The sequence below is a fragment of the Tachysurus vachellii genome, chromosome 10, assembly GCF_030014155.1.
Source record: "Tachysurus vachellii isolate PV-2020 chromosome 10, HZAU_Pvac_v1, whole genome shotgun sequence".
Taxonomy (NCBI): Eukaryota; Metazoa; Chordata; class Actinopteri; order Siluriformes; family Bagridae; genus Tachysurus; species Tachysurus vachellii.
In genome coordinates, this window is record NC_083469.1 from 15,406,191 (window position 1) to 15,427,425 (window position 21,235).

At 38.5% G+C, this 21,235-nt stretch overlaps 3 protein-coding genes across 5 annotated transcripts in view; 2 read left to right on the forward strand and 1 right to left on the reverse strand.

The window, feature by feature from the left end:
• Positions 1-3,206, forward strand: part of zgc:163014 (uncharacterized protein LOC100038766 homolog) — a 5,902-nt gene extending 2,696 nt beyond the window's left edge. Inside the window, exons 6-13 of one of the 2 annotated variants that reach the window (XM_060879835.1) lie at positions 1-7; positions 1,060-1,182; positions 1,441-1,628; positions 1,752-1,948; positions 2,077-2,168; positions 2,253-2,307; positions 2,432-2,529; positions 2,639-3,206. The exon at positions 1-7 is cut by the window's left edge and continues 171 nt beyond it. In XM_060879835.1, coding sequence (XP_060735818.1) covers positions 1-7; positions 1,060-1,182; positions 1,441-1,628; positions 1,752-1,948; positions 2,077-2,168; positions 2,253-2,307; positions 2,432-2,529; positions 2,639-2,922 — 1,044 coding nt within the window. In that variant the 3' untranslated portion in view covers positions 2,923-3,206. The remainder of the gene's footprint in view (positions 8-1,059; positions 1,183-1,440; positions 1,629-1,751; positions 1,949-2,076; positions 2,169-2,252; positions 2,308-2,431; positions 2,530-2,638) is intronic. The other variant, XM_060879836.1, reaches the window with a different exon arrangement.
• Positions 3,207-3,392: 186 nt separating this feature from the next.
• On the reverse strand, positions 3,393-9,215 carry gstz1 (glutathione S-transferase zeta 1). 2 transcript variants are annotated; one of them, XM_060879839.1, is made up of 9 exons: positions 8,907-9,215; positions 8,528-8,579; positions 8,350-8,417; positions 8,170-8,250; positions 7,641-7,766; positions 5,897-5,972; positions 5,714-5,766; positions 3,722-3,771; positions 3,393-3,594 (listed from the first exon to the last, which is right to left on the reverse strand). In XM_060879839.1, exons 1-9 carry the CDS (start codon positions 8,934-8,936, stop codon positions 3,468-3,470), a joined length of 663 nt encoding a protein of 220 aa, XP_060735822.1. In that variant the 5' UTR covers positions 8,937-9,215; the 3' UTR covers positions 3,393-3,467. The 2 variants fall into 2 exon arrangements, with proteins under 2 accessions (XP_060735822.1, XP_060735823.1); XM_060879840.1 differs by lacking the exon at positions 8,907-9,215 and adding an exon at positions 8,671-8,769.
• A 284-nt stretch (positions 9,216-9,499) lies between these two features.
• Positions 9,500-20,179, forward strand: aldh6a1 (aldehyde dehydrogenase 6 family, member A1). Its single transcript, XM_060879837.1, has 12 exons — positions 9,500-9,653; positions 10,113-10,154; positions 10,580-10,654; positions 11,649-11,810; positions 11,960-12,038; positions 13,779-14,081; positions 14,337-14,458; positions 15,749-15,938; positions 17,283-17,464; positions 17,565-17,744; positions 19,169-19,267; positions 19,565-20,179. Exons 1-12 carry the CDS (start codon positions 9,615-9,617, stop codon positions 19,667-19,669), a joined length of 1,578 nt encoding a protein of 525 aa, XP_060735820.1. The 5' UTR covers positions 9,500-9,614; the 3' UTR covers positions 19,670-20,179.
• Positions 20,180-21,235: the final 1,056 nt, after the last annotated feature.

Consider the following 21,235-nt stretch of genomic DNA (forward strand, 5'->3'; position numbering starts at 1 on the left):
CGGGCAGGTAAACGCTTCTACACCACATGTGTGAAAATACTTCTGTGCATTTTATGGTCTCCTTTTGCATTAGCCTACTTTTTTGAGGTATCCATTTTTGTAAATATCTGTGTTTTTATGAAATTTAGCGAATGTTACTGACAGTGCTCAGTACACACTCACTGGTTATGTTTTTAGGAACATCATATTAATAGGGTGACATCTGAGCATTCAGATCTTCCTGGATTTCACAAGCAGATATACTCCTTTGAGATCATGGTCCATGTTGACATGATTGCATAAGCTAATTACCGCAGAACTGTCAGTTGCACATTCATGTTCCCTATCTCCCATTCTGCAGCATCCCAAGGGTGCTTTACTAGATTCAGGTGACTGGAAAGGCTACTGAAGCACAGTGAACTTGTGTTTGTTTAGTTATAAACAACTTTCACATGGCACATTGTCATGCTGGAAGTACGGATTAAAAGATGGCTAAACTGTGTTCATAAAAGGTTGAATATTCTCAGTTACAGTACTCTGATGATGGCACACCGGCTGTGGCATGTGTGCCAAGAAAACATTCCCTTCACCATTACAGAATAAACACTTAACTCGCTAGCATCTGATTCTTATTTGTGTAAATTGGAACCCAATGCCATCTCCTGTTCTGCTCTCATAACCCATGAACCTCAAGGTTTGACGTGTGAAGCCTGTATTGCTTTCCAGTTTACTGTAAATGAAATAAGTGGTTCTTGTAGTCTTTCCTGTCAACTGAAACCAGTCTGGTCATTCTCCTCTGACTCTTCTCCGCTAGGCCACCTGCAGAACTGCGGCACACCGAATGTTTTTGCCTTTTGTACAGTTATTTTTAAATTGTACAGACTGTTGTGCATGAAGGTCCTAGAAGATCAGGGCTTGGTTGTTGTATTTCAGAAACTGCTGATCAAAACCAGAGATTATGTTTGGATGTTTATCATGAACGTGAATTTGAAGGTGTTGTATGTGGGCTAACGCACCACACACACACACTCACTCACCACAAAAAATATTATTAATTAAACAATTACCTATGCTTTTCAGAGCATCCATCAAAGCGCTGGAACCATACCATGTGTTTATGTGATCCTGACACTGCTGTTCTGATCGGTGGAGAGACAGCAGAACAAAACTGCTCAACAGACTCTATCTGGAAGCTGGAGATTGGTGTGTTCTTTTCTCACAGGTGTCTAGTTCAGTATAGTGATGTTTTGGGCAGTGACGGTGATGGACTAAGCTTGCATTTTAAATAGCAGTGGCTCTCGCTCTATTACCGAGCCATTTATTCTGATTTTTATGTACGGCTACTAAAGGTCTCTACAACTGCTTAAATGTTGCATGAGCTGATTCAGTGCTGTTCAGGTATAGACACAGTAAATGTGCATAGGAAAAAATTTGATGCTAACGTCCTTTCTACCTCTACAGATGGTGATTTTTGGTTCCCCATGAATTCTGCTACAGTTGGGCCTCTCCCTCCCAGCTCTCAAGGCCACTCTGCAGCCTTTGACCCTGAGAATAAGGTTGTCTATGTGTATGGTGGTTTTAGAGATGGTCAACGCTATGGTGATATTTATATGCTGGACACACTGACCTGGAAGTGGAAACTTATTAAAGTGAGTTTAACATATTCAGCTAAATGCAGTTTTCAGTAGCTCAGTAACCTCTGCATTATTTTAGAAGCATGCTTGTCTATAGTTTATCAATATTAATCAACTTTAAATATTAATTTCTACCAGGCAAAAGGAAATATCCCATCATTAGCATACCACAGCTGCAGCATTTATAAGAGTGAGCTGTATGTATTTGGAGGGTTGCAGCCGAGTCGAGGTCCTGGAGGCAAAGCTTGCAGTAACGCTCTTTACATCTTCAACCCTGAACATGAGCTGTGGTACCAACCAATTGTAGAAGGGGACCGCCCTCTTCCCAGGTTTGGGTCAGTCTGCTTTTCACATTATGTTATAATTATTATTAAATGTTCCTAGCTTTTTGGCAGAAATACATATTTAGTATGTGTAATTGTGTATTTCATGTCTCTTAGAACTTACTGATATTTATAAACAGGCACTCCAGCACCCTACTTCCTGACAAACTAGTGATATTTGGAGGTCAAAAATCTGCTGCCTACCTCAACGACCTCTACATTTTAGATCTTGGTAAAGGAAATATCATTATTTGAAAACACACAGAAAATGTGATCGTTGACAAGATGTCACTAACTGCTTGAATTATCACTAAAGGCTTTATGGAATACACTGCAGTGAAATATGAAAACATGCCACCCATTGCCCGTGGGTAAGTGTTCTCTGATCTCAAATCACTTATACCGTATGTTTCTTTGAATTAAATAATGAAATGGTCTTTTCCATATTTCTGTGACTCTGATCATATATTGTCTTTCCTCCTTTCATATGGTCAGGTTTCATGCTGCTCTGCCCGTGTCTGACAACAGGGTGCTGATCAGCGGAGGCTGCAGTGCTGTAGGAGCACTACAAGATCTCCATCTCTTTAATATAGGTAATTGTTTCATTTCTTTCTAATAAAATTAATTGGGTTTGCTAAAGTTGGTTGTTGCCATTAAATATGTCTATTAAAATTGCAACTGTTTTGCTTTATTTTGTTACAGAGACCAGCTGCTGGACATCAGTGGTATGTCCATTGTTTTCCTCAAAGCCTCGTGCTGGACACAGTCTAATCAGTCTGACCAGCGCTGTGCCTTCACACACTGAAGGGAACCAGGGAGATGGCCATCACACCTGCCTCTCCACCCAGTATACCATCTTAGTGTTTGGGGGCTCTGATTGCACTGGCATGTTTTATGATGATATGGTCAAATGCGTCATTGAAATCCCTGCTGAAGGACAGCGACTAGATATAAAAGCAACTCAAAAGATCATAGTGCATGGCTGAGAAACCCGACTGTTAAGTGATGCAGATTTTATTCTACAATTAAAACTTTTCTTTTTTCCTTCAGTTATGAGAGAAAATGGAACTTCTCATCATGATTGCACTTTTATTCTTTTTATTTATTTTAAAGCCAATTTTACAGATTTGAACAGCTGCTTGGCAGCTACTGTTTAATTTTATCTAATACAAATTGAGATTTCTATTTTCAATAGCATTCTGTTTTATAGTTTCAGGGATTAACGCAACACCCAGTTGTCACTTTTGTCCAATAAATAATTTTCCACGTATTTGAAGGCACATTTTATCCTTTTTTTCTTACTTGTTTCACTTCGTTTGAAACCTTATGTCAATCACTGATATGTTTGTGTAATTTCTATTTCTTGTAAACTGCACATATAATTTGGACATACTTTCTCTGAAACAATAAATGAAACCTCATTTACTGAAGGAACATACTTCAATCAAGAATCCGGTTTGCTTTTGTCTGTATTTTATTTGTTTTGGTTAAAGTTTTAATGATATTTTGGTGCTGTGGAGTAAAATGATGTTTATGCCCTCAGGTCATCAGGTGTATCAGGCTGACAGGATGGATGACTGATTTTGAAGGCCTCAAGCTCCATTAGGGTCTGGTTTATCCGCTTGATTGTTGGATACTGGTCAAGATCCACTTTAAACCTTTTGCAAAAAAAAACAAACAAACAAAAAAAAACAATGCTTTAACATTACCCTGCATGTTTTATAAAAAGCATGTAAGCTGCAAGATGACATTTTAAACATTTCTAATTTCAGTTGAGTCCTATACCTTTCAGCATTATAGACCTGGGGTACAAGACAAATGTCTGCCATGGATATCTGAAGCAGAGAAATTGCACAAGAGGTCAATTTAAAGCATAGAGAAATGGACATTTTCACTGCTTTATTCTGTAATTTCTTAATCAGTGTAACATATCAGGAATCTTTATTAACTTACTCTTACATGCAGCATATATACAGTGTAGTCTGTATGTTTAACTTTTTGTCCTATTCTCCAGTTATTTGGATTTTAAACAAAAATGGCATATGAAGTTATTCCTATGAATAACTAATCTCTGTACTAGAGGTGTGCACAGGGCAAAGTTTTTGTTCACAGTATTTTCTAACAAACTGATTACAGAAAATATAACCAACTAATAATCCAAGTGCCAGTGACACTAACCAGAATAAAGCAGTTACTAAGGATTAATGAATGGCATTAATGCACAATGCAGAATTGGATGCACACCCACTACAGTCCCTTATTAATGAACTGAACTGTCCCATTAAGTCATTGTTTGAATGCTTGCTTTTTTATGGGGAATGGCAGGATACGAATTAACCAAAATAGTTTGTAATAACATGCTGCCTGATAATTGTACCAATCTGAGAGCAATAAATTACAACATCCTTCTGCAAAACCAGTTTTGCCAGCTATATTTATCTCCAGGCATTTACTAAATAAAATAGAACATACTCTCTGATGTTTAAGTTGTCTCACTATTGGGACCGGTCATGAATATTACGATTTTGTACTCTCTACAGTTTACATTGTGTTCGTGGTCACTGACTTGCTCTAATATACAGTGAAAGCAAAGGAGTTTTGATGTTTTTGGTTTTATCCTCACATGTAAGATTCATTTGTACGTTTCAAAATGCATCCTGCTGCTGCCATCTAGAGTTATCAGTAAAGACAACGAGTAATGATCATGTGACCATGTTATGCAGATGCATTAGTTTGCTTTGGGTCCAGAGTACAAATAAGTATATAACTGTATATCCAGTATATTGCTGAAGCTGATAGCAACAACCATTACCAGTTTTTTGGTTTGCTTTACTCTGGAATCTATGTTGAAAGACATCAGCAATATACTCCGGTTGCAAAAGTGACATCCAGGATCACATTTAGACTGTTTGTTAGCTCGTTTGTGCATAAACCAAAGATGCAATAACACACAGATGCCTAAAACCTCTATCAATCAAGCCTAAAACCTCTTTATCAATCAAGGTTGATCTGAAGCCTCTCCTAGGATGGGGCGCCAGTCCATTACGGCACCGTATACAGACATGTTTATGTCACCCAGAGAACCTGGAGAAAGCCCATAAAGAGACATTGTGAGAACAGGCAAACTTTCTCACGGACAGTATCACAGAGCTGTAAGGTGCCAAAGCCAGCTGTGCAGTCGTGTTCAATTATTTTGCTGCTTTAACATGCATAAAGATTTTTAAAAAGGCTTCATTCAGACATATAATTACTGATCACTTTATTAGGAACACTGTAATAACACTGGGGAGGGTAATAACACTTCTTTTGCTCTCAAAATAGCCTCAATTCTTCGTGGCATGGATTCCACAAGATGTTGTAAATATTATTTTGAGATACTCGTCCGTGTTGACGTGACTGGCTCACACAATTTCCTGCAGATTATTCAGGAACAATCTGGTCATTTTCGGGTTGACCTTTCTCGTCAACAAGGTGTTTCCATCTGCAGCAATGCTGTTCACTGGAAATCTTCTCTTTATTGCACCATTCTGTGTAAATTCTAGAGACTGTTGAATGTAAAAATCCCAGGAGATCAGCAATTATTTAAACCAGCCCATCTGGTACCAACGATCATGCCGCAGTCACTATGATCCGATCTTTTCCCCAATTCTAACCTATATCTGCATGACTTTAATATTGAACTGCTGCCACCTGATTGGCTGATTTGACAACTGTATGAATTTGTAGGTGTACAGGTTCCTAAAAAAGTGCTCAGTTAATGTGAGAGGGTTTCATTACCTCATTCCCAACACAGTATGTTCCAGATGTCTGCTTCAGGATGGACTCGAGAGCTGAAAAAATAAATAAAACTAGTACGTATAATGGAGGAGTTTAACGTTTAATTGCTTCAACCACAAATATTTTGTGTACATTAAACCTAAGAAAAAGGGAGAAACACTTGGGGGGGAAAAAACTACATACCTTTAAATCCCTTGTTGATGAAATGTTGAGCCCACTGCACCTTTTCTTCACCAACCTTTTGTATCACATAGATGTTCTGAAAATGATTTCAATTATATTTTATATCAAATAATAACTGATATTATAAATCATATCATAATTTTCAGAATTAGTGACAGACCTGAGTAATAAAAGATGTTGACTTGGCAATACGTGCAATTAGTCATCATCCACAAAGAGTGAAATATTAGGGGGAAAAAAGCAATATTAGAATATGCGAGATATATATATAAAATTACACCAAGCTAGCTTTTGCCTATCATATAACAGCTACTGACTTTCCAAGACTTTTCCAACACAGAAAAGTCTTTCTACCCTCTTTACCGTACATTATGCTCACAGACACCCATGATTGGCTAGCATTAGTGTGATTTTCAGGGTAAAATGTGCCATCACTCCCATCAAAACTGCATAGTGGATTGTGCTCAGATGGCTGTGGCATCATCAGGATTCAAACCTGCAAACTCCCAATAATGGGGCAAATGCTTTCATGTTTTGCCATCCAGAAGTCCACTAAACTCTACCATGTTATCAGGCATAACTACAGAAATACAGGGACACAATCACTGAATGTAGCTATGTCTTCACTTTTACCAGTGCCACACATGATAACAAAGGTAGAGGGGAGCTGACAGCTGGGCTAAAGCAAAAAACTATGTCTACCCTCTTAAAAAGTGGTTATTAAATAAATAAAAGATTGTTAAAAACTCTTAGACATGGTAACACTGTTGCAGGGTTCGACACAAAACACTAGTATGTGCAAAGTGTACATTTCATTATACCGCTACATGGTGAACTGACCAATAAGTCTAAATACAAGTTAGACGTAGTTGAGTTTGTCACTGAGTGTATGGTCGTCATATGGTATATGATATCATTTCTGCTGTTCTTTATTACACACTAATCATTTTTAGTTATCTAGTGCCAGAGTAAATTTGTAATAAAATTGAAATTTATCCACAATATAAATCATGAAGTTATAACATCAGGAAGTTATAAAATGAAATATGTCCATGTTATATATCCCAAACACATTTTCATCTAATATATTCTCATATGAGCATAAATGCCTAGCAAGGAAGATATAGTTGATAACATTGGAAAAAAGATGGCTTTTGTCAAAGAAATATGTGGGAAACTCTTTTGTGTGCTTCTCCACGAGATTTGCACCCATTTGTTTATTTGAGGTTCAGTCATTTATTACGTCAATGACACTCCTAGGATGCTGCATCTATGCTTAGGCAGTGTTGTTTTTTTAAGCCCTGTGACAAGTCTCACTGCAGCATGAAAAACGCAAGCCAGTCAATCTGATTTCTGTTTAATTTTTTCTTCCATAAAATTCCTTTTAAATAATTTTAATTTTCATTGACTGAAAAACATTCCTTTCCTTCTTTCTCTTCTTTCATTCTGTCAGTATTTTGTTCTTTTCTAGTCTGTTGACTAAATAAATATTATACGATTATAATAAATATTAAACTAAATAATAAACTAAATATGATTTAATATTACTTACAGCATAATTTGTATTATTCAGTGCTGTATATTGTAATGTGTGGAATGATGAGCCATTTACAGAACTTGCTAAAAAAAAAGTATTAATTATAAAACTTTTTTCCTTTTAGTCTGAGCTGCAAAGGTTTCCCTAGAACAATTGTATTTGCTCAAAACCCACAAGCATTTTATTTACATATTTAAATACACTCACCTGTAGAGGCTGTATCCCAGAGGCGATGAGATCAGAGATCATGCGCACCTGAGCTCGCTGCTGTAGGTCAACAGGTAGGAAAGGAGGCCTGGGCCGAGTTTCATCAATGTACTGGATGATAGCCAGCTAAAGGCAAAGGCATAAAATACATATTTATGGTTGATACATAAATGAGCAAGTGACATTAATCTGTCTGTTTCCTTCTGCTCTCGGTGTGCTGGGCTGCTGTTTGACTCTTTATGAGAAACCAGTATGTAAAACAGATCGGTGTCCCAGTCAGGGTGTATTCTCACTACTCACTCACCACTTTTTTTTTCCTTTTCAATTTTTGTTATTAAATGTGAAGTTCAGTTATTTACTTCCTCAATGGATACTTGTGTTTGTTTCATATATGTGTAATTAATCTTTAAATGTTTTAATAATTTTGTCATGTATCATTTCAGTGAAGAATTGTGCTATTCTGCTAGAAATAACAACAAGGATTATTATTATTACTTATATTATTGGCATTAAATATGAAATAACTTACTGACTGAGACAAGGTGATGCCATCGATTGTGACTGCAGGCACTTGCTGCATTGGGTTGACAGTTTTATACTGTTCTGTAAGCTGAACCAGACATGCAATGTTTTAATGTTTTTTTCTGATTTATATATGCTGGACAATAAAAAAAAACTTCACCATTCAGACCCAATAAGCTGTGTTTACCTGTTGGCCTCCATCCTTGACGAGGTTGACTGGTTCTTGATCATATTCAATACCCTTTAGGGCAAAAGCTAGAGAGATTGCAATACATGGGTGTTATGATGGAAAAATATTAGTAAAGATTTTAAAGACTAAACAGACGGAGAAGATTAAAACTGTATTCAGTATTTAGTGCACTTACCAATCCGCACTCTCCATGAACAAGAACTTCTGAAATATCCATGAAGCACTGGCTGGAAAATAGATTAAAGGAGCTAATGCACAAGATGGTATATTTATATATGTATATATGTATATAAACGTGTGCATGGAAACCAGTCAAACCTTTACTTGAGATGCCATGGTATTATATAAACATGTAAGACTGTGATCAAAGTATACAGGGGTTAAAATCCTCCCACCAAAGAGCCAATGAGAGGAGACCCAAGAAAAATCCTCCTCTTACTACAGCTTCATGACTAAGCAGGTTTAGATTTTTACCAGGTGGCCAAGAGTTTCAAGGAATGTCTTGCAAATGCACAAAAAAGAAGCTACTGTTGCACTGAACATTCAGAAATTACCTTCATGAAGCATGCAAAGGATGTTGGCATTTTTGTGCTCAGGGTGGTTTTTGTGAAGAAAGAGTTGTTTGTTGGACTTGAATCGAGCTTAAATGAATCAAAATAACTTCACTGATTAAACATCATGATCTTCTCCATGTATGATCCGAATACTAGATCACAAAACGCCATTTAAACAAACTTCAAGCATACACAGTTCAATCTTATCAATGTCCCACAAATACAACTTAATACAATTCACAGGAGCAGTATTCTATTGGTTAAAAATACTAATAACAAAACTAAAAATAGAAAACGGTTCCTCAAAGAGTCGATTCACCGATCACAGGCGATGGAAAACGATTCCGTGCCTATTGAGCGGAATCGACTCTTGGGAATCAAGTTACGAAAATTTTGAAACGAACCCAAACAGCCCTTTATTCACTTGCACGCTAGGACCCGTGTGCTACGACCAATCATCGCTCGTTTAATTACTCTGTCACGACCCTCGCAACAAGCCGCATTGCTATTGGTTCAGATTTTAGGAATCGAACCAATAATCTTCCTTATTTTGTGGGCGTATATGGTTTTTAACCAATCATTGGCCGTGACCTCTTCTTACTCCGTCCCATTCCGAAGCAGGTTAAGGGAGAAGTTTAATAGGCTGACCGCGTTGGCTTAAATTACTCTTTCTGGAAAGGCTTCAGTCTGAATTCTCTGACTTCTGTCATGGCAGCGACAACAGTGCGTTCTCTCCTAAAGAAGAGGGTAAGAAAAGGCGAGTCAGACAGAAAGACTTGCAAAGACACAGCTATTTCTGTCCTCTTTGTAAAGTGACCATAGACACCACATAGTGATACACATAACTATTTAGTACTGTAGGGAATTGGGACGTAACCTGCTTACGTGATGACGTCACACACTGTGAACTGAACCTGCTCATAAATTATAGCAATGTGTTTGTTAGTTTCACTATAAAACCTTATATTCTTTTCCAAAGCACTAGGTTACATCTAGGAGATTTTTCTCTATTAAACAAGCAAGAGACACTGTGAACATTTCAGCAGCTCAAACTCAAGCGATACACCTCTGGGACTTAACAACAAATGTAAAATGTATTACAGAAATTTGCATTAAGTTAAACGTAATGTAAAGTGCACATGGTTTTAAGGTGTCTGTATTACATGCATGTGATTCATTCCTAATAATGTCATTATATCCATACAGGCACTTCTGCAATTGGGACACAGATGTTACTCCTCTTCTGTGGTGAGTAAGTGGTAATGTATAAGAGCTTAATTATAGGATGAATAAAATGCTTTATGTGTGAATTAGCGATGGAATTTTAGATGCAAAAGTCATTTTATTTGACTCAGCTTAGTAATAAGAGCCGACTCCTTTGGCTCCCAAATGACTCACTCCTTTTATTCCTCTGAGAAACAGGCAAAATAAAATGACTTTGAATTATTTAAATATATCTTTAAAAAGGTCAAGGCCCCTTGCATCCCTATTTTAATTTGCCATTTATTCTGATCTCCTATACTAGTATACTGAACTCCTATAAATCGTAGCAGCAGCTCTTAGGTGATCCAGGTGAGGTAAACCATAGAAGTAAACGGGTCTAATCTAGTTTGTTGAAATCTGCTTTGACATGACATTTATAGTCATTGTTTTCTTCTCTTTGTTTCTTACAGCCCACCACAAAGTTGTTTATTGATGGGAAGTTTGTTGAATCCAAGAGCTCAGAATGGTTAGACATTCACAATCCTGTGAGTACATACTTTAAGGCCTGTTTTATACTTGTCAATATTCTAGCTCTACAGTTCCAAATACAGACGAGGAATCATAATATTGTGCACTACCATGCACTTCTCACACTTTATGTACATAATATATATTATTTCATATTCTGTATTCATATTTAACACTCATACTGTCTATTGTATCACATCTGCATTGTCTTGTATAGTCTGTATTATCTAGTCTTGTATAGAAGTGTTATTTATGTTTGTATTTTTAAGAGTCACAAACAGCTGGAACCAAATTCCTTGTGTGTGTCAACACACTTGGCCAATAAACCTGATTCTGAATCTGATATTATACAATGTGAGCTAATCCTTTTCCAGGGTATATAATTTAAAGTATAATTGCTAAAATGGTAACGCATGTAAAATGATATTGCTAGAAGTAGATGTTGGTGTAAATCATATGTGTTTTCTGCTTAAAAGTCTACTGTGGCTGATTAACCATTTACACAGGCTTTGCACAATATAATCAACACACAGCCGCACATACTTCCCTCTTTCTAGATAAGATTTGATGTAGAATTTAACTGCAGATTATTTGCTTGGACTAGTGTTATAGTATTTCTCACTGAATCCTTGCTAATGGTCATGTTGAGCTTTCAGCATCTTTTAGGGTAGTAATGTAGTATATTAGTTCAGAACTCAAATTTATATTTGCCATTTCTGGTCCTGGTGCTGAATAAATCACAGTTAAGGTTAAAATACACTGTATGGCCAAGACGTGTGTGTACGTTTTGTGGGCCAATAGAACCTAGATATGCTTGTTCTGTGATTTTATGTACAGTTTTGTACTTTTGGGGACTGTCTGTGTATGGTTAAGAGTCTGTATGAGTGATAATTACAGATGCATGTTTTCTCTTTGTGTCTATATATTTAAGTTAAGTAAAGCTCACTTTTGACGAGTAGCTCTTCTACCTCACTACTGAAGTTACAAGCTGTAATTCTCACCTCCTCTCAGGCCACCAACGAGGTGATTGGCCGGGTCCCTAAAGCCACGCAGGAGGAGATGTTGGCTGCTGTGGATTCATGCTCACGGGCCTATCACTCTTGGTCTGAGACTTCCATTTTGACCCGTCAGCAGGTTTTCCTCCGCTACCAGCAGCTAATTAAAGACAACATTGTAAGTCCCATACATGTGCCGCAGACCTCGACAATACATCTGATTAGAACTTAATTCCAGAAAATAATTCCAGAATTACCTAATGGATGCTAATTGATGGGTTTTATCTTAAATAGGAATCATTTACACTACTATGTGTTATGTTGCAGAAAGAGCTGGCTAAGCTGATCACTGTGGAGCAGGGGAAAACACTGGCAGATGCTGAGGGCGATGTGTTCAGAGGATTGCGTAAGTCTCAAGGATCATCTTTCAAAAGACCGGTTATGGAAACCAGGATGCAGATTTACTGTGAAGAAGACCTATACTTGTGTATACAGATGCATCTCAATAAATTAGAATATCATGGAAAAGTACATTTATTTCAGTAATTCAACTCAAATAGTGAAACTTATGTGTTATATAAATTCATTACACACAGACTGAAGTAGTTTAAGTCTTTGGTACTTTTAATTGTGATGATTTTGGCTCACATTTAACAAAAACCCAACAATTCACAAAAAACTGAATATGGTGACATGCCAATCAGCTAATCAACTCAACACCTGCAAAGGTTTCCTGAGCCATCAAAATGGTCTCTCAATTTGGTTCTCTAGGCTACACAATAATGGGAAGACAGCTCCTGAACTGACAGTTGTCCAGAAGACAATCATTGACACTCTTCACAAGGAGGGTAAGCCACAGACATTCAATGCCAAAGAAGCTAGCTGTTCACAGAGTGCTGTATCCAAGCATGTAAACAGAAGTTTGAGTGGAAGTTAAAAAGTGTAGAAGAAAAAGATGCCATTCAAGAGAACCATTCACGAGAACTGCAGCCTTGAGAGGCTTGTCAAGAAAAATCAGTTCAATAATTTTGGTGAACTTCACAAGGAACGGACTGAGGCTGGGGTCAAGGCATCAAGAGCCACCACACACATACGTGCCAAGGAATTTGGCTAAAGTTGTTGTATTCCTCTTGTTAAGCCACTCCTGAACCACCGACAATGTCAGAGTCTTAGCTGGGCCAAGGAGAAGAAGAACTGTACTGTTGCCCAGTGGTCCAAGGTCCTCTTTTCAGATGAGAGCAAGTTTTGCATTTCAATTGTAAACCCAGGTCCTAAAGTCTGTAGGAAGGGTGGAGAAGCTCATAGCCCAAGTTGCTTGAAGTCCAGTGTTAAGTTTCCACAGTCTGTGGTGATTTGGGTGCAATGTCGTCTGCTGGTGTTGGTCCACTGTGTTTTTTAAAACCAAAGTCACTGCACGAGTTTACCAAGATATTTTAGAGCACTTCATGCTTTCTTCTGCTGACCATGTTTTTAAATATGCTGATTTCATTTTCCAGCAGGATTTGGCACCTGCTCACACTGCCAAAAGCACCAAAAGTTGGTTAAATGACCATGGTGTTGGTGTGCTTGACTGGCCAGCAAACTCACCAGACCTGAACCTCATAGAGAATCTATAGAGTATTGTCAAGAGGAAAATGAGAAACGAGAAAAAATTCAGATGAGCTGAAGGCCACTGTCAAAGAAACCTGGGCATCCATACCACCTCAGCAGTGCCACAGACTGATCACCTTGATGCCATGCTAAATTGAGGCAGTAATTAAAGCAAAAGGAGCCCCAACCAATTATTGAGTACATATACAGTAAATAAACATCTTCCCAAAAGGCCAATAATTTACTAAAAAAATTTTTTTTTGTTTAAATGGTAGCCAAAATCATCAAAATTAAAAGTACCACAGACTTAAACTTCTATAAGTTTTATATAAATTCAGTGCACACAGTTTCACTATTTGAGTTGAATTACTGAAATAAATGAACTTTTCCATGATATTCTAATTTATTGAGATGCACCTGTATGTATTCATGCTGTTGTGTATTATAAGGTGAACCTGGGCTTCAAAAGGTAAAATATTGAAGGGCTTTCTGAAAATGAAAATGTGTACCTTTCAGTAATTGTTTAGTAATTTCTCCTCCATATCCTGTTTTTCAGAGGTGGTAGAACATGCATGTAGCATCACTTCCCTTATGCTAGGGGAGACTCTGCCTTCTATCACCAAAGACATGGATACCTACACATACCGACTACCGCTTGGTGTCTGTGCTGGCATTGCACCCTTCAATTTTCCGGCCATGATCCCACTCTGGATGTTCCCTATGGGCATGGTATGTGGGAACACGTACCTGATGAAGCCCTCAGAGCGTGTGCCCGGATGCACAATGATGCTGGCCAAGCTGCTGCAGGACGCTGGTGCTCCAGATGGCACACTCAACATCATCCACGGCCAGCATAATGGTATGAAATTCACAGGAGTGATGACTTGTTTTCATTGTGATGGTTTTGACCTGAAAACTATATACTATATAATTGCGACCTTTTGAATTCAGAAGTTGTATAAAAACAGTAGTTTTATCCAGTTGTCCTACTTCCAAATGTTCTTAAAATGATGAATGCCTAGTTACTGAAAATCTGTGACGGTATGAAAAGGTGTCTGGTGTCTGTGTGAGAGAACTTTTTTGACCTTAGGTTTGCTTTCGTCTGTTTTTGCAGCTGTGAACTTCATCTGTGATCACCCTGCGATAAAAGCCATCAGCTTTGTTGGCTCCAACCAGGCTGGAGAGTACATCTACGAGAGAGGCTCTAAAAACGGAAAGCGAGTACAGTCCAACATGGTCAGTCCCACGTAACCCACAAACCTTTACTTCCACAGAGGAATGTACAGTTAGTAACATTTTAATAAGGTTCTGAAAAGAAGCAGAGACCCAGTTGCTCTCCAGCTTTGGTTGATCTGGCAAGAATTGAACTGAATGACCAATTACCTGAATTTAGCCTATTAGTCTTCAATCTGTTCTTAACATCTGTAGTTTAGCCATAGCGTTTGTGATCTTCGATTCCTTGCTATAGTGAAATAAGAGCCCAAAAAATCCCCAAAACTTTCTACTTTTTCAGCTAAAGCTGTTTGGAAGAAATATGGGTAAAATTCACCAGACAGAAAATCCAAACTGTTGAGGCAACTGCCAGATGTACTGTACATCAGTGAACTTTAGTCACTTTATCCAGTAAAAATGAAGTTACTGAGTAACTCACACTAAACGTTTGTCTCTTACTGTTGCTTGGTGTACATCTGTGAAAGAAAAAACAGCTGAATGTTCTGGATTTTTTCTGTGCCTGCCAAATTTTTCTTCTTAGCGAAGTTGGCATCTCTGCATTCATGTGGAGCACTGGCACATATTCCTGATGTTTAAGAAGCCATTTGTTTCATGCCAGTCTTATATTTTCTAGCCAGTGGGTGGCAGCATTAGATATGAAATGGATATTCAAGGTTGTGTACTTAGACTTCAAATACCCCAGCCAAGCCTAATTCACTATTTTACACTTGCTATTATCTTTGTTGGTCATGATTAAAAAATAAATGGAGTGAAGCTTAATGTACATTTTAATCATTTTAATTTCAATACTGCAAAAAGGACCGGAGTCTTAGTCAGTTTTAGCTGAAAGTTATGGAAAGCAATGCATTTGTAAATAACCTTTGTTTAAATGTTGGAGTTAAAAGTTTTGTTTAGTTTAATTTTTCTTACTTATTTGGACTGCCATGTAAAGAATATAGAAATTACATCAGCTATATATGAAATACATGTGTATGTACTGTACATACTCACTCACTACTAAACTCAGACACAGAAATCACTTAAATCAGTTAATCTCTGTTACAAAACACAGGGGGAGCAAGTCAGCTTGCTATCCACAGAATGGCTGAATAAAAAAAATCTTTTTGGTTTAAACTTCCAGTAAATAAAAAAAATGTTTGTTTAACCATAATTGTACATGTAGTCTGAAAGATGAATGAGGCTGAAGTGTTTATTCACGTCTCTGTCAGTCTGTATGCCATTTACATTTTCTTCGATTCTGCTCTGAGAGTAATTGCAAAGCTGATTTCCTTTATGTCTTTTGCTTATGACCAGGGAGCAAAGAACCATGGTGTGGTAATGCCAGATGCTAATAAAGAGAACACACTGAACCAGCTGGTGGGGGCTGCATTTGGAGCAGCTGGTCAGAGATGTATGGCACTTTCCACTGCCATCCTGGTGGGAGAAGCTCAAAGCTGGCTGCCTGAACTGGTAGAGCGTGCCAGGAACCTGCGTGTTAATGCAGGTACGCACATGCTGTAGACAAAAAGCTCTCTCACTCACTCATTTTCTACCGCTTATCCGAACTACCTCGGGTCACGGGGAGCCTGTGCCTATCTCAGGCGTCATCGGGCATCAAGGCAGGATACACCCTGGACGGAGTGCCAACCCATCGCAGGGCACACACACGCTCTCATTCACTCACGCAATCACACACTACGGACAAATTTCCAGAGATGCCAATCAACCTACCATGCATGTCTTTGGACCGGGGGAGGAAACTGGAGTACCCGGAGGAAACCCCCGAGGCACGGGGAGAACATGCAAACTCCACACACACACACAAGGCGGAGGCGGGAATCGAACCCCCAACCCTGGAGGTGTGAGGCGAACGTGCTAACCACTAAGCCACCGTGCCCCCTAGACAAAAAGCTGTAATGCTTAATTTTTTAAAATTTAATAAATGTGGTATAAACAGACTTAAAATGGATGCATACTATTTCTTTTTTTGTTGTTATTGTTTATTCACTCAAACATTATTTGTCTAACCAAAGAATAGATACAGGTAGTTGTTCTACAGGTTATTCTAAGTTTGCTCTCAATCAGCCCTGTTGAAGGTACTTAAAGTATTTTTGGTATTGTTTCAAGCCTCATTTTCTCTGTCTGTCTAACAGTATGACACTCTTAATTTTTCCTGTCCTCATTCATAACTGCTACAGTAAACAGAAAAGACAGAATGAGGATTTAAAGGACAGATGACTGACAATGATTTTCAGTATTTTTGCTCTTCTCTATAACTAGTGTTTCCTTTATCTGCTCTCAGTCCTCCGTTGGTCTCTTCTCTGTCATCATCTCATCATGCTATGGCATTTTATCCCTCTTGGTGCATTCTAGTAGACCACCCAAGCCTTCATGACCACACCTCTCCCAGCTGCACGTTCAGTACAGCCAAAGCAGAGAAGCACATGTTTCTTGCTTATGCCACAAACTTGAAACACTCTTTGTGGTATGGACACATGAAAGTAACACAAGCAGGCCAGATTAAAAGATCAAATGTATGTAAAAATGAAATTTGGTGTAGCCAAAAACATTGTACTGCAATGTGGTAACCGAGCTAAAACTCAAAAACAGCTTTGGGAATGAGCGCCTTGGTGTATTGAACCAACTGTGTGGGACAGTAAGAGAGACGAGTTTAATCTTTATGCCTTAACATCGCAAAAGAAAGCAAATCAGCATCAAATCCTTATATCATGGATTGTTCATGATTAATTAATCACATGACCTGTCCATCTCTTAAGGTTATTCTGTGACTATGTATATGTCTGTCTTTCTAACTGTCTATTCATTGATTAATTTTTTTTGGTCCTAGGTGACCAGCCAGGTGCTGATATTGGCCCCCTGATCACCCCTCAGGCCAAGGACCGTGTGAACAGACTTATCCAGAGTGGGGTGGATGAGGGCGCTTCACTGCTGCTGGATGGCAGGAATGTGACTGTTAAGGGCTTTGAGAATGGCAACTTTGTGGGGCCCACCATCATCAGTAATGTCACAGTGAGTCATTTATGGATTTCACAGTATGGATGACTGTGAAAATCAGCAGCTACCTGTTTAACTGGAATCCAATCACTTGTTTCCCCTTTTTGCCCTCCAGCCTGATATGCAGTGCTATAAGGAAGAGATCTTTGGCCCTGTTTTGGTGGTCTTAGAAGTTGACACTTTAGATGAAGCCATAAACATCGTCAATAAAAACCCATATGGCAACGGAACCGCCATTTTTACCACCAATGGTGCTGTAGCCCGCAAGTACAGCCATGAGGTGGATGTTGGCCAGGTGAGAGGAATTTTTGCACTCCAGTTGATAATTTGTTATAAGGGATGTCTTTTTAAATTTTGCTCTGTATCTTCTAGAAAACCTGAGCAATAACAAAGATTATGTGTAAAGAGTAGGAGACGTCTTGTGAAATAACGTGTAGTTTTACCAGAAATAATGGTTAATAAAAATTCGTTGAAATGTTATTCTCGAGTGATCCACACTTCCTATGAAAGCCATTTAGGGTGAAGCGCTTCAGTCATTCACAATGAGTCAATATTAGAACATGATGTAAATGTAACATGTAAAAGCACTTTGGCGCCTCTCCTCTAACCCACAGAAAGGCAGTCGGTGTCAAGTTGTCCACGTTCTGTCCTCAGCTGCCATACCTGACACACAAACATTCTTAACAAAATACAGATTTTTCCAAAGCAAGGGATTACCTTGTTTACCCAGAGGGGTAAAAAAACAAAACCTTACAGCCACTTCACAACATGCAGACTCCAAATAGCTCATAGCAAATATGTGCTGTATAAGCAAAACACAGTGCTCCTCAGAAATCCTCTGTAGGTGGAGATTCTGAAACTGCGTTAACAAGGGATTCCATGCAACCTGTTGATCTGGTGGCTGGGTATTAATGACACACCGTCTCCCTGTTTGTTTGTGGCTCGCAGACGTGTTGTATGTTTGCGATTCACACCGCTAACATGGCAATGAGATGAGTTGGCCTCCAGAACCTCACTGCACAAGACATCTTTACTGTACTCATTCTTTTCCCTCTTTCCCTCACTCTGGCTCCATCGCTTCCCAAACTAGACTGCTCACACTGCCATTTTTGACATTTCAATAAGGAGTGCCAACTTTCAATATTCACCCACCCTAACAAAAATGTTTTGTTTAGTTACCCTATGCATACTTTGCTTTTCTCAGCAGGTACACAAAAAAAAAAATGATTGTGGCTTTTGGCTTTGTGTTGTCGTGTCACTGAATGAGCTGGTTGTTCAGCACTTTCCATACACAGCAGTCAAGGCTCAGTAGCAATATATAGTTTTATGTCGTTAAAAAAAAGTTTCCACTTTAAGTAAATTGAGGTTTAGCTCCAAGTACTAACTACCTCGGTTTTCTAGCAAACAAGTGGGAAAAGGAAAAACAACCGAAAAAGTTGTCATACATCTTGGTGCTGTTGGGATTTTATTGACTTTGACAGATGCTCTGATCTAAGGTAGGTTGGTTGTGTGAACATGCTTATTGTGCTGCTGTTAGGTGTTAATCTTTGTTCCAATTCCCAAGCGAGAAAGAGAGAAGCTGCTCAAAACCAATTTGTCTTGATCTCTTAACTGGCATTGGGGTGTGAGTGTCTAGGCTGAGGGAGACAGGGCATCTGACGGGAAAGCATGACGTCTGATTTTCACTGCTGTTCTTCATGCATGGATTTCCTTTTCCAGATTGGAGTGAATGTACCAATTCCTGTTCCTCTACCCATGTTCTCCTTCACTGGCTCTAGAGCCTCTTTCAGGGGTGATACCAACTTCTATGGCAAACAGGTAAGTCCATCTCTGCTGCTAATACCAGTTAGAGTATTATTAATAGATGCTAGCAGCAAAATTAAATGTGTAAATATCTATTAAACTAGTATACATTTAACACAACATGCACTCAAGACAGTTTAAATAATACCTCTTCCAGTGTCGTATAATATAAAAGGTATACTGCAGGATTTCTAAGCAATCGCCCAAAGTTATTCCTTTATCCCTTTGCATATTTTAGATACGAATACACGATTAACAATACTAAGTGTTTTTAACTGATTTCTGAGCATTTTGTATGTTTTGCCATTGTAGGGCGTCCAGTTCTACACACAGATCAAAACCGTTACTTCGCAGTGGAAGGCAGAAGATGCTACCGTAAAATCTCCAGCAGTCACCATGCCAACTATGGGACGTTAAATTGCATTAGACCACCCAAATACTGACCTCTCCCAAAGCCCCAGAAGTGTAGCACTTTCTGTACAGACAGCATAAAGTGACTTGGGTTGTTGCCATTATAGAAATATTAAACAGTAATCTGTGACAAATGTTCCACAAGACTATTTAACTTTCTGACCCAACTACAGTATGTCCAAAACTGCTACATTTCTTTCCATGGCTCTGTTTGCTTTTTCACATATTAATGCCAACAACTGGTAACAGTATTTGTCCAATGGAATTTATAGAGATTTAAAGAAATCTTTAGCATAAAAAAACTATGGCTAGGCAAAGCATTAATGCATTTCAATTTTTATCATTTCATACCATGTTATCTCGTTATGTAGCACAGATATTCTGTTACTTTCAATAAATAAGCAATGAACATGTTCTTCTTCAATGTGTGCTTAAAAAAAAATACTATGCCAGGTTATGGACTACTTTTAATGTGCTAAATGGTACAATGGGACAATAAATGGACAATTGGGGTAATTTAGGTGATTTAGTTTATTTGTTTAATTTAATATGTTAACATATACAGGGAGTGCAGAATTATTAGGGAAGTTGTATTTTTGAGGATTAATTTTATTATTGAACAACAACCATGTTCTCAATGAACCCAAAAAACTCATTAATAGCAAAGCTGAATATTTTTGGAAGTAGTTTTTAGTTTGTTTGTAGTTTTAGCTATTTTAGGAGGATATCTGTGTGTGCAGGTGACTATTACTGTGCATAATTATTAGGCAACTTAACAAAAAACAAATATATACCCATTTCAATTATTTATTTTCACCAGTGAAACCAATATTACATCTCAACATTCACTAATATACATTTCTGACATTCAAAAACAAAACAAAAACAAATCAGTGACCAATATAGCCACCTTTCTTTGCAAGGACACTCAAAAGCCTGCCATCCATGGATTCTGTCAGTGTTTTGATCTGTTCACCGTCAACATTGCGTGCAGCAGCAACCACAGCCTCCCAGACACTCTTCAGAGAGGTGTACTGTTTTCCCTCCTTGTAAATCTCACATTTGATGATGGACCACAGGTTCTCTATGGGGTTCAGATCAGGTGAACAAGGAGGCCATGTCATTAGTTTTTCTTCTTTTAGACCCTTTCTTGCCAGCCACGCTGTGGAGTACTTGGACGCGTGTGATGGAGCATTGTCCTGCATGAAAATCATGTTTTTCTTGAAGGATGCAGACTTCTTCCTGTACCACTGCTTGAAGAAGGTGTCTTCCAGAAACTGGCAGTAGGACTGGGAGTTGAGCTTGACCCCATCCTCAACCCGAAAAGGCCCCACAAGCTCATCTTTGATGATACCAGCCCAAACCAGTACTCCACCTCCACCTTGCTGGCGTCTCAGTCGGACTGGAGCTCTCTGCCCTTTACCGATCCAGCCACGAGCCCATCCATCTGGCCCATCAAGACTCACTCTCATTTCATCAGTCCATAAAACCTTAGAAAAATCAGTCTTCAGATATTTCTTGGCCCAGTCTTGACGTTTCAGCTTGTGTGTCTTGTTCAGTGGTGGTCGTTTT

What these genes read in the sequence shown, in the direction of transcription:
- aldh6a1 (XM_060879837.1), top strand. Translation starts at nt 9,615, where the DNA reads ATGGCAGCGACAACAGTGCGTTCTCTCCTAAAGAAGAGG. An exon ending in GGTTAGACATTCACAATCCT is followed by an intron (nt 10,655 to 11,648) that starts GTGAGTACATAC and finishes ACCTCCTCTCAG; the next exon opens with GCCACCAACGAGGTGATTGG. An exon ending in AGCTAATTAAAGACAACATT is followed by an intron (nt 11,811 to 11,959) that starts GTAAGTCCCATA and finishes GTTATGTTGCAG; the next exon opens with AAAGAGCTGGCTAAGCTGAT.
- gstz1 (XM_060879839.1), bottom strand. Translation starts at nt 8,936, where the DNA reads ATGCCAACATCCTTTGCATGCTTCATGAAG. An exon ending in GCATCACCTTGTCTCAGTCA is followed by an intron (nt 7,767 to 8,169) that starts GTAAGTTATTTC and finishes CTTTGCCTTTAG; the next exon opens with CTGGCTATCATCCAGTACAT. An exon ending in CATCAACAAGGGATTTAAAG is followed by an intron (nt 5,767 to 5,896) that starts GTATGTAGTTTT and finishes TTATTTTTTCAG; the next exon opens with CTCTCGAGTCCATCCTGAAG.